Source organism: Schistocerca gregaria, chromosome 2, assembly GCF_023897955.1.
Source record: "Schistocerca gregaria isolate iqSchGreg1 chromosome 2, iqSchGreg1.2, whole genome shotgun sequence".
NCBI classification, from domain to species: Eukaryota; Metazoa; Arthropoda; class Insecta; order Orthoptera; family Acrididae; genus Schistocerca; species Schistocerca gregaria.
The window spans coordinates 390,955,406-390,968,103 of NC_064921.1; the positions used below are offsets into that span (position 1 = coordinate 390,955,406).

The following is a 12,698-nucleotide window of genomic DNA, read 5'->3' on the forward strand; positions in this document are numbered from 1 at the left end:
TATCCATTTTAGCTTTTAAGCTTGTTGCAATTAAAATGCTGTGCCACAGTTGCCTAGAATGCAAGAACAGCGAGTGACATGTTCAGGCAATATGGTTTCATAACATAATGTTTTCATAAGTATATTTGTGATCAGTTCTGTAGTGAATTCATCATTTGGCAGTTAATGGATCACAACCATGAACAAAAACTGTTGCAGACCATCTCATTGCATCAAGCTTTTAGCTGGTTGCTGAGTATGATGCCATAATAATTATTACAGTTATTAGCTACTGATTTAGGCAGATTTCAGTATGGTTGAAAGTTCCAAACAATTTCCGTGTTTTAGAGCTATTGATATACAGTGCTAAAGAAACTACCAGTATACCTTGCAGTAGAGGTATACATCTGTATTGTCTGCTCACTGGCTGTTAAAGATGTCATTGCTTATTTACCTGCAAGTACTTAATAATTTCATTCATCACTGCACTTTATGAGCAGTTTGGGAATTTGGTAGGTTGACCTTCGGTGAGCACTGGATTGTGGATAGTTTAAAACTGTGTGTGTGTGTGTGTGTGTGTGTGTGTGTGTGTGTGTGTGTGTGTGTGTGTGTGTAATTACTGCTGTTCAAACCGAGAGAGCAGTTTTGTGAAAGATGTTCAGTCTTAATTGGCTGTTGTTGAAATCCATGAAAGTACTGTTCATTACAGTTAGATCAGAGTTTCGAAATTCTTGTTGGAGAAATTATCTGCTCTAGTTACTTCCATTGCTGATGTTTTCCTTAACCGTTACTGTTGATAGGTTGTGAACTGATAACTACAGTTGAACTTGACTTGATCCATGAATTTTGCTATTCCAAATTAATCACAGTTCAGAGTAAAAAAAAATCTGTACTTTATATTCATATAGTACAGATTTTTGAGTTCAGCTTGACTAGAGTTAATTTTTTGACCCGAATCTAAGATTAACTGTATTATACAGTTGGCCCTTAATGGCATCATGAAGTAGTGCTGTAAGCTTCAGAGAGACATTTAATTTTCATACTTCTTTCATCTGAAGAGTATTAACTCCCATTTTATTTTTCACAAAATTGCTTTCATTACTAAATTTTAGATCACTTAATTACAAAAGCTCGTGGACTGGTCACCACTGCCGCTACTGCTGCTGCGGCTGCCGCCACCAGCATCACCACCCCTACTTTTCTGGATTTATCATTTGTTTTCAACTCCTCCCCCCTCCCCCTACACACACACACACACACACACACACACACACACACACACACACACACACACTGTTCAGAGTCTGAAGTGAAATATGTTTGCAATTTCTATGACTTGCTATTATGCTTAAATTGACACACAACGTACAGTTCATTGCAAGCATTTAAAGATATTCGAGGGTGTATGTGGCTGATAAAACCAAGGATATCAACTGTAGAGGCTGTTAAATTGTCAGAGAGCATAGTTAACTATGCAAAGTTGTGCATATGGCTTTCAAGTGAACCTCTATGTGTGTCTGAACAGGTGGCTGCTGGGAGAATGGCTTGCAATAGTGATGTGATTGGGAGGCATTCCCCAACTCATAATGGGCGTGCTCTGTCACTATCAAGTGGACAGAAGAGTCGATCGCCAGAAGCATCAAGCACAGCCAGTGACTCTCCTACCCCCACTAACAGTGTACAGGAGCGTAACTGGGCAGCAGCTGCACAGTGGCATGGAATAGGTGTGTTTCTTTCAGTGAATATAACTCTTCTTAACTTTTATCATACATTTATTTCTGTGCCTGCATTACAGCAAGCAATGGACATAATTTTAATTTTAAAACTCTTATGCACTCTGTACCTGCAAAATTAGTATAATATTTGATTGTTCCCTGTAAAGTCATTCATAAATTTGAAATGTTAAATTTCAACTGAGACTGTACTGTAGCTGAAATTTCACATAAAATTACATTAATGACAACATTCCATAAAAAACTATACTGGAAACATAATAAAAAACTTGATTGACACTTTTTGCAGTTGAACATGGTAAAGGTGATGTTTGTGGTATACCATTACTCGCACTGTCAGAGTGGTTGTGGCAGCAGCAGCTTTGTGATTCCGACTGGATACATTTATACACCTACTGTTAAAGTGCAGCACTGAATTTATTTCACAGGATCATAGTGCTTGTATTAATTTTCTGTGAACTTTCACTGCTAACTTCTGACAGTCTGGAGGAGTTAACTGTTAATGCGCATGTATCAAATAACACTGAAACTAATCACAACAGTTAGGTTTCCTACCACAGGTAAATCGGCTGTGGAAAAAGGCGTCTGAGGTAGTAGTGCAGTGTGCTGTTGTGAAAAGAACACGTCACTATCTGATGCATTCTTGAATAGGTTTTTTCTGTGTTAGATGGTCTATAAGCAACCGGTTGTCAATGAATATAACAGTTATAACTATGTAGTGCATGTGATACAGAATTACAGAGAATGTAAGGGCAGTTTAAAACTGTTTACTGTTCTGTATGGCTTCCCTTGGCCACACAATCATCATCTAAGTGAAATCTGTTTCACACCATACATTCTGAAGCTTATATGTAATCACTGGTAGAGCACATTAGAAATATACATTTCAGTTTTGTTTTGAGAACATGCCAAATGTTGTTTGTAGCATTTGCTGCTCCCTAGTGACTTCATATGTTGATATCCATGGACCAAGTTCAAACAAAAGGTGAATTATCTCAACTTTTGTGCTAATACATGTGGCTGGACAGTAGTTCTTGCTTTGCACACACATTCTGTTTCTTCAAACTGCCGATTCCATATGTGAATGTTGTTGGTATTTGTAAATGCTCAAATTAATCATTGATGAAGTTTTCTCAGAACTGTAATGACAGAACAACAACAATTAAATTCTAACATGTAGAATACCTGCTGTACACTTGTGGTATGAAACTTTTCAGTTTCACATTACCTTGCATAAGTGGAACAGGTAGAAAACATGAAAATTGTTGCTCTACAATGCAAAAAAGTGTTCCAGTGATCGTTAAACTGATTTCTTTTTAGATATATATAATGAGAAGAGACCTTCAGTCTTTAAACTGCGGCTTATGATGTTGAAAACCACGTTTAGAGCTATTTTGCTGTTTGGATGGTTGCTAAGGTTCCAAACAGGATGACTGCAGTCACTGAGCACACTGGTGTGATTTAATGCACACAGCTACCAGTGAAGCTTTAAGCAGAGAAATGGTAGATGTGCTCTGCTATAGCTCCTCATTACTGTAGGACTGTCATCTACATTTGTAATACTAGCAGGAGAAAAGTGTACATACTGTATCACATCTTTTTCTTGAGGCCCTGTGTATCAAACCAAATAATGAAAACCGTTGTTTGCAATTTCAGAGCACCCAAAAATATTATCACACTATTTACAGCTATATCTAAGCAGTCACAGCTCACTGCTTTAATTGGTGATTTGTGAAAACTAAAATTGTGAAGAGTTTTTATATTCAGATAATTTTTATCTTTTCTGATTAAAAATAGTATGTGAAGAACAACGACAGTTACTTGGGACTGAAGAGGAGTCATCGGACCGCCATAGCAGTGATGATGATGGTGACCCATCAGAAGTGTGGACAATCACTGAAGAGCAACGAGAATACTACACTGCTCAATTCCTTTCACTGCAGCCAGATCCTGCAGGATTGGTTGCTGGTTCTGTTGCACGTCTTTTCTTTGAAAAATCAAGGTTACCTGTTCATGAGCTGAGAAAGATATGGTGAGTTAGCACGCTCTTAAAAATTGACATTACTAATAAATCAGAAAACTAATTTGTGGCAACAATTTTGTCATCTCAGAAAGGCCACTTGGGAAAGTATTGCCATTGCTGAGTTGTTGTTAAATCAACAAGAAAATTTGAAAGTGTTGATTTTTCATTTTTTCTGTGCGGTTGTCAATATTAGCAGGGTACTAGTACCTTCTTTATACTAATTTTTTGTGATTTGAGATTATAACTATTTTCAAATTAACTGTTTAACCAGCTACAACATTTACTGCTTTGATCAAACTTTATAGAACCAAACTTTGCAGGAAAAAACTTGCTTTAAATTTTATACATGATTTTACCACTCATCCAACATATGCCATTATTTTTGCCCAAACTTCCAGTCCTTACCTCTGCAAAGTTCTTAAGTGATGGATTGTTACTCACTAAAAATTTATTTCTGCCTTTTAAAACTTGACAGTCCTTATATAGTTTGTGATGTATTTCTGTAGATCACATCATTTGTTTTGTAAATTATAGTTAGTGAGCCTTCTTAATTAACTTAATGTGTGCACAGGCAACTCGCTGATGTAACAAAGGATGGTGCGCTCTCTATTGAGGAATTCAACACGGCAATGCACCTTGTTGTACTCCGGCGTAATAACATAGATCTGCCAGACTGTTTACCACCTACTTTGGCTCCACCACTCCCGGCATCGGTGACCCAGCCTCCAGCACCCCCACAAGCACCTGTACAAGTTACTGCAGTTCCACCCCCTGCAGTGGTACCCGTACCCGAGCCGACGACAACATTGGTATCTGCAGACAGCCCTCCCAGCCCATCACCATCAGCAGGTGGTGACACCGATTCACCACTACGGGGAAGTAACAAGGATGTTAGTAAGGTAAAGTGTTTCCTGCTGAAGATGTTAGTATTTACAGATATTTTATATTACAGATGGAGACTTGAATGTTTTGGTTTCTATCTCCACATTTGGAACAGTTTTCAGATAATATGACAACTGTCAAGATGCTTATGCAAAATTGGAGGGCCAGCATCAAAATGTTAGTCTTCATTGGGAGAAGCAGGGTTCTAATTGCAAACAAGTGATAATGATTTGTATTTGTTTAACTTCTGTGAATCACTATTGTCGCTGCTGAGAGATTACTTATTTAATGTGAAGACAGCCCGTCCTCTGTTTGAAGTAAAAATATTTGAACACATGTTCAGACATTAATGGCATTAGAAAGTAGTAATATTAAAAAAATAAATAATAAATAAAAATAAAAAGTTTTTCCCAAAATTGACTATGACTTTTCCATCTTGTCTGAAGTAGATAATCTTTCTAGCCCGAAAAGATGACCTGGGCCCAATGAAGTATGTGCATGTTTATTGTTTACTATAATCTTTTTGCTAATTCAGAGTTATTCATGGTGACTAAAGATGTTAATTTTAAATGTATTTGTATTCACAAAGTAGTGAGTTACTGGTAGGAACCTTCAACTATCTGTGCACTCTCTTTTATACAAAATGTATTGCATTAGTGGAGTATTGTTTGTTAGAATAACAAGTGTGTAATGTTTGTGAAGTAATACAGTCTATCATGTTTGGTTCCATATGGAACAGATATGTTGGCGACTGTATTTTTTGAACTTTAATTACATTCTTGGTGCAGTCTGCTAGAACATGGAGAGTAAAGAAAGAAATTTAACAAAAATCGATGCTAGACATTTTTTGACAATGGATAGTAGTGATATTTATTTTGTTGTTTGTGTGAGTTACCACAATTCATTGGACTCCAGTTAGGGCACTATTGTTCTCAAAAATGAATCTAGAATGACTGCATCTAGAATGAGATTTTCACTCTGCAGCGGAGTGTGTGCTGATATGAAACTCCCTGGCAGATTAAAACTGTGTGCCCGACCGAGACTTGAACTCGGGACCTTTGCCTTTCGCGGGCAAGTGTTCTACCATTTGAGCTGCTGTAAAGTTTGGAAGGTAGGAGACGAGGTACTGGCAGAAGTAAAGCTGTGAGTACCGGGTGTAAGTCGTGCTTCGGTAGCTCAGATGGTAGAGCACTTGGCCACGGAAGGCAAAGGTTCCGAGTTCGAGTCTCGGTCGGGCACACAATTTTAATCTGCCAGGAAGTTTCATGACTGCATCTGTTCTAAATCCCACCATGGGCAACATTTGTGCTGGGATTAGTTTTCTACATAGGAAAGCATAAACAGTGGTCTAAACTGGTTGATAATTAATTGTGTATGATTTTAAGTAAAAAATCCTTTGGCTTGTGGTATGATGAATTTTGGGATGGAAAAACCATGCCATGGCCGTGGGAGTATGCATTTGGATGTATTGGTGGTGTGTTCAAATGTGTGTGTGTTATTATTGGAAAAAGAGCTGGTGCTTGGAAGCTAATGTGAAGGCTGTTTCCTGTTAAGTGTTGCTGTGCTCCATGCATTGACCCATTATAGATGAGTGGTTGCTTTTCCCTTATTTCGTGTAGGATGGAAGAAATGTTATTCATGATGAAAGGAAAGGTAGATAGTCAACCAAATGTACTGATAAAATTTTATGGAAGACAGAAAATATCTGTGCCAACATGAAGGTCAATTAATTTCAGGAACAGTGTTCAGAATGTTAAACAGAACTATTCTCCATGAAAAAATTAGGCTTGAGTACCAGCAATCAGTAAGTGTAGACACACAAAATGGCAAAATTGTTACTTGAGCATTGAATATGTTGTTGATAGCTGGATTGTGTGATATGGTAAAAAGTTGTGCTCGGCCAATCATAGTAAATGGTGACTGGTACTGTCGTGGTAAAATTTTTATAGACCTGCATGAGTTTTGAGGTAGTGTTATATGGCGAGGGGGGGAGAGGGGGGGGGGGGAAGAGAGAGAGAGAGAGAGAGAGAGAGAGAGAGAGAGAGAGAGAGAGAGAGAGAGAGGAGGGGTGGTGGGGGGAGGAGGAGTCGGGCAGAAGACTGCTGTGAAAGTGACAAAACTCAGTTTAAGGCTCACAAAATATAGCAAAATGAGATGTGACTGGGAAAAATAATAAAAGTGTGTTCTTGACACACACAGTCTAATAAACAAATATTTTGTTACATGAATCTTTTATGTGATTTTTATCTTTTTCCACTTAATACTTAGTTATTGCCACACACAACTTGGTTTTTTAAAGCCATTTTGTGTATTATTGTCTATGTAATGTGTATCTATTTTATGTGTAGTGGAACTCTTTTTGAGAATTGTGTTTACTGAGGAAATAATTACTTTGTAATATGGTGGACTGTAACAAATTTTGCAGTTCAACAGTACAACCCCACACGACTAGTTCATATAATTAATATCTCCTTTTTTCCAAATCTGAAAGACTGCATTTAAATCATTGTAAGGTTGCTGAATTGATAAACATATTCTCCAGATTCCCCCCTAAACATGGGGTAGAGATAATATTTCAAATCCAATTCCTTTCTTGGCATCTGAAATTGTTTCACCTTAGGGCACGGTCATATAAGTTCAGACGCCAAGAAAGGAAATGCATTTGAGATAGTATCTCTATACTATATTTATGGAGAATTTAGAGAAGTTATAAATATAGACAAGAAGTTGTGCCTCAAAGCAGCAGCATTATTATCGACACAGTTCTTTAAATCTAAAACATGATGGAAATATGTTCTTAAATATGTACATGTTATTTACTACTTATTTACAGTAAAACTTTGTTCTACATCAGAGACGAGACATACTGTTTTAGGGACTGGTGAATAGAGATGAAATATACAATTTACTGAAAGGAATGTGTCCACCAAGTTTGCTCAAATTAAATGAAGTTGATTATAATTTTGGTATTAGATGGTTACATGTTAACCATTAATCCATGTGACTTTTAACAAAGTGCGAGACTTTAGTGTTAATCACTAAATTTCCATTGACATCAACACCAGTGCATTTAAAATACTTCTGCTTTGAATAAATAATTCCTTCATGGGAAAATGCATCAGTTTTCGTAATTGTTCACAAAATGCTATTTTTGAGGAATGGAAACAATAGATTGTGGCAGTGTGCAATGGTGTAATTGATCTACAGCTACATTTCAGTTAATTTGGCTTCATTTTTGCAGTGGACAAAGTTTGTGGACTCTCCCACGAGTTCTGTATCATCTCCAGGTCCAAAGCCAGTGAATTTTGATTTCCATAAATCAGCTGTTGAACAGGTAAAGTAAGAGACCACTTTAATGTATTCAATTGCTACTCAGCTGTTATAGCATCATATAAAAGCGCGCGCGCGCGCGCGCGTGTGTGTGTGTGTGTGTGTGTGTGTGTGTGTGTGTGTGTGTGTGTGTGTGTGTGTGTGTGTGTTTTGTGGTACACTTTAGTATGTATAGATACAGTTGCACAGTGCTATTACTGTTTTTGTTTTTGTTGTGTGTAACATTTAACATCTTTGTTAAATAGTAATTTGGTGATTACTTTCTTGGATGTTGCAATTTTAATAAGTTGAATGTTGTGAAAATATGACATATTATTCGTAAACTGATTATGGAACCACTGAGCAATATTTTCAGCTGAAGATGAACAGCGTGCATTTGTGACATTCAGCATGCCATATTTATTAGATTATAAGACAAGGTTTTTTCCCCAATTCGTCATTTAAAAAATACAGGGTTGTCTTATATTTATAGATTAAACTATTTCTGCGTAGGTTATAATTTTTACATTGTTTAATTGAGTAAATAGGGGTCGTCACACATCACAGATGAAGCTTTGGCTACTGAGGTCATGTGCAAATTTACTTTTAAGAATTTGGAAGGGCAGGGATGGGCAAATAATATTTGCTTTCAAACAGGCTCGAGATGATGTGATATGACAGAGCTCTTGATACAGTATTAATGGTGCTTGAACAATCACGTGACATTTGACTCACGTGGTGCTAGTACAAGGGATGTGCATGGAACTATGAACTAGCTACTATAGCAGTCTATTGCTCTGCTTAAAATTTGACAGTCTTTTAAAACACGGGAGGAAATAGCACCAAATTCTATCATCTTATGAACCATTGTTATATTTGAACAGGTTTGCAGTAACAGTTCTCACACATGTATGGATACTGTGTACAAACATTATGCCACTTTTTAATTGGAGGTCATTACTTGTTTCTGACACCAGATAAATATTTTATTTCAGACTGTACTGATTTACTAAGTGGATTGAAAGTGAGAAATTCAGTCACTGTTCACATAATAGAATACTGGGTGAAAACATTACCAGCTTTCAAACAGCTTTAGAATGTCATGCTGACATTCAGACAAAACAAGAAGGAAAATTTATCTAGAATGTAGTGTCTAACAAACGAAAAAAACTGACTGTAATTGTTGTTGCAAGAATAAGCTACAGCGGCAAGACCCATAGGCGGAAATGTATAAACAGATGTTGGTAACTGTCGGGATGAGCACAAGTATGTGAATTGGACTGAGTATTGTTTGCAGTCGTATTGATGTATTAGTTGTTGTTACATATGAGATGCACCCTATTATATATTGCAGTTTGTTTCACAGCTGCTCAGGCTTAGTACTATACAAGGATCAGAGGGGAAACAGTGATATCAGCTTGGCTGAGAACTGTGGTGAAAGTGGGGAGGGGAGTAGTGAGTGGGCAGGAAATTACGTTGTTTTGCCAATCATGGGAATGTAATACTGCATACTTTGGCTTTTCAGGACCATGTAGCACACTTAAACTGCAGTTTGCCTGAATCCATTTGTAGCTGAAATTGAATCGACTTTAAAATTGGAGGCAGTAAAAGTCCAAAGATACACATGTTTTTGAAAATTTGATTTTTAGTATTGACCCAGTTCGTAAATATCATAGATCTGGGGCTGATGCACAGAGCAGTCTGAGTTATAGTGGATAGTCTCCATGTGACCTGTGTTTACATTTAGTTATTTTGCTGTTTTCCCTTTGTTTACTCTCATGTCAGATGAAAACAAAACTGATATCTGTGGCCGGGGGCTATCAAGTGAATTAAAATACATTCACATAATTACGGAAGGCCAACATATGTTATTATTTTCAGATTTTATTTTATTTCCACCTTTCTGACAGTCAAGCATTAATCGCTTTGCAGAACAATCAAGTTATTTTTGTCTGTTTGCTAAAGAAATTTGGCCTTTATTAACCTTTTCTGCACAGGTAGTCAATGTATTTGAAATGAAATGTTTTTCCACAGTACTGGCTAATTTCAACTGTTCACTGCATTTCAAGTGCATGTTTTCATCTTCGAGGACATATGGCATTATGCCACAATAAAGAACCAAACATGATATAATACAGTACTGGTGCTCCAAGAAAATTTACACCCTGAAAACCACACTGAAAAGTTTAATATCAGGTCGAGGTCTACCTCATTGGGAATCTGGACATACAAATGTGCACTTTAAGTTGCAGTTTAAATATGCACATTTCAGTATGCTTCATGAAATCCTGATACTCTTGGAGTATCGTGTGATGTCTTGCTGCTTTTACAACGTACTGTAAGCTCTTTCAATGTTTTACATGTATGTAAATACGGGCTTCCTACATGATGTTAGCTGCACAAGTGAGGTATCACCTGTTATCTGGTGCTCTCTGGCAACTGCTGAAATGAACCAATTTCTAACAGGTCACAGAAAAATATTGTGAATGCTGGTCTGAAAAGTTTTCCTTTCAAAGTAAATATCCTTTTACTAAGTTGAACTATGCGCGAGAATCTACCATGAATTTCTTAAATCGCAGAGCGTTTGACTCTCATTTAAAAATCAGTTCTTTGATGATGAGCCATTTAGAAGAATTTCGAACCCTGAAGATCAGACAATTATGTCATTAAAAATTTTACTGGCACATTTGTGTGATATATCTTAGTGTAACAAGTGCAAAAAAAGATCAACGTTATATGCCTAAGATTAGCTGCTCTTGCAGCTTATTAAACTTAGAGACCAATATTATATGCGAAAACTTTTCTTTTCTTTTCTTGTAGCAACACTGTGTATATTAATTTAAATCATTAACTTGTGTGTTACCGCTACTTAACAATGATGCTGTTGGCTGACTACATCATGCTTCCTATGCTCTGAATATTCGCTGTCATCAGCTGGCGACATCAGGTGACATGAGCTATGACTGGCTTCCAAAGTGCATCCCAATCTCGATTTCAATGATTCAGAAAGTAACATGTGGTGTTTGGTGGAGTTCCAATGTATACTTTCGTAATACAAAAATACGCAGTGTACATGTTGCTGCACATCAAAGATATTTCCAAAACGTGTATTTTTCCCTGAGTTTCGTTTTCTAAAGTGCCGGGGAATTCTACACTCATGTCTAAAACCATAATCATTCAAAGGATTGATACATTTTGCAGTTCTGAGGGAAAGTATACTGTCACTTAAGATGGAAAAGTGTGTTTTCACCTGGGAGAAAGTGTGTTTTTAACCGGGAAACCGGGGAATTTGTTTTTCTTGTCCGCGTATATGCGATGATGATGATGATGATGATGATGATTAAAAATAGTGAAACCATTTCTTTTCGTTAATTTTATTTCTCCTTGTATTATCAGAATGTACAGAGTCACTAAATGACATAAATTTAAAATGGGTATAATGTTAACATTTTAGGCAGATACTTTCAGTTAATTTGTAATTTTGATTAGTTAGACTAATAAGGAAACTAAAAAAGAAATTAAAAAATAAACTTTTCACAGGAGGTCTCTTGAGAAAAAAAAGGGGGTCGTCATCTTATACTTGGGTAAGTGCAGTATATTACAGCCTATGGTACTGCAGAAAAGTGTACTTTCATGATTGAGGCATTCAAAAACAAATGTTTCTCCTGGTGTGAGACCAATGGCCAAGAACATCAAGGATAGTCTCTCTCTCTCTCTCTCTCTCTCTCTCTCTCTCTCTCTCTCTCTCTCTCTCTCTCTGTTGAACAGTTACTAGTCGGTGATCTCTGGAGACCTGCCTCTACGGCTTAACCACCTGGGTAAATGAATGAGAATGTTTCAAACATATCTAAGAACTTCTCAACCTGAAGGTGTACTGTTTGCTGATGAGATGCATGGCTGTCTTTGGGGACCTGCTGCACCTCAATCGTATAAGGCTTTTTCAGGCAAGCAGGGTTCTGCCTGAGTGTACCCCAATTTCCCCACCTGCTTATAGGAACGAGATGTAACCATCAAAATGAAATTCTTTAACTCCCAGTGTGATAGGTGTGAAGTTTGGGAGTACTCACACCCATGAATCAAAACAAATGAGGGAGGCTAATTCTCCTGATAATCAGTTGGTCTTTATCAATGGGGCTTGAGGAGTCATAAATCAAAATGTGTTTCTGGTGAACAAGAGGAAAGAGGGGACATTTGAAAAAGTGCCCCCTTTCTATATTCATAATGGCTTAGAAGGGCTTGCTGGAATCTTAAGGTCTATTAAACAACTGCATAATGGTTCTTCGTTGGTTGAAAATAATGGATAAAAGCAGGTGGAACTTCTTAAGAAGTCGCACATATTGGGTGACCATGATGTTGTTGTTGAGGTGCATACCTCTCTCAGCTCAAGCAAGGATGTGGTCACATGCCGTGATGTTACGAACTCGGATGTAACAGATCTGAAACAAGAATGAGCATCACAGGGGATAGTAGATATGGAACAAAGGACATGAAGAACTAATGGAGAGTGTGAGAAGACTGCCATCTGCTGTGTCACCTTCAAGTCTCCTATGCTGCCTGAATAAATCATGGCAGGGTCTCTCTACAATGTAGGGTTAGGCATTTTATACCTAACCCTATAAGGTGCTACAAATGCAAGTGATTTGGCCACACAATGCTGAATTGTAGGGGTAAAGTGATTTGCAGGAAATGTGGAAAGGCAGCACATAAATCTGGCACTGAGTGCATGTCTCCAGTGATATGCATCAGCTGCTCTGTAAGTCACCCAGTCTGGA

General features: G+C 37.4%; 1 protein-coding gene across 2 annotated transcripts in view; it reads left to right on the forward strand.

Annotated features, from left to right (window-relative positions):
* LOC126321511 (ralBP1-associated Eps domain-containing protein 2) overlaps positions 1–12,698 on the forward strand; it is a 118,474-nt gene that overhangs the window by 38,226 nt on the left and 67,550 nt on the right. For both annotated transcript variants that reach the window (XM_049994190.1, XM_049994191.1), the window contains exons 4-7: positions 1,505–1,703; positions 3,510–3,744; positions 4,307–4,634; positions 7,859–7,951. In XM_049994190.1, coding sequence (XP_049850147.1) covers positions 1,505–1,703; positions 3,510–3,744; positions 4,307–4,634; positions 7,859–7,951 — 855 coding nt within the window. The remainder of the gene's footprint in view (positions 1–1,504; positions 1,704–3,509; positions 3,745–4,306; positions 4,635–7,858; positions 7,952–12,698) is intronic.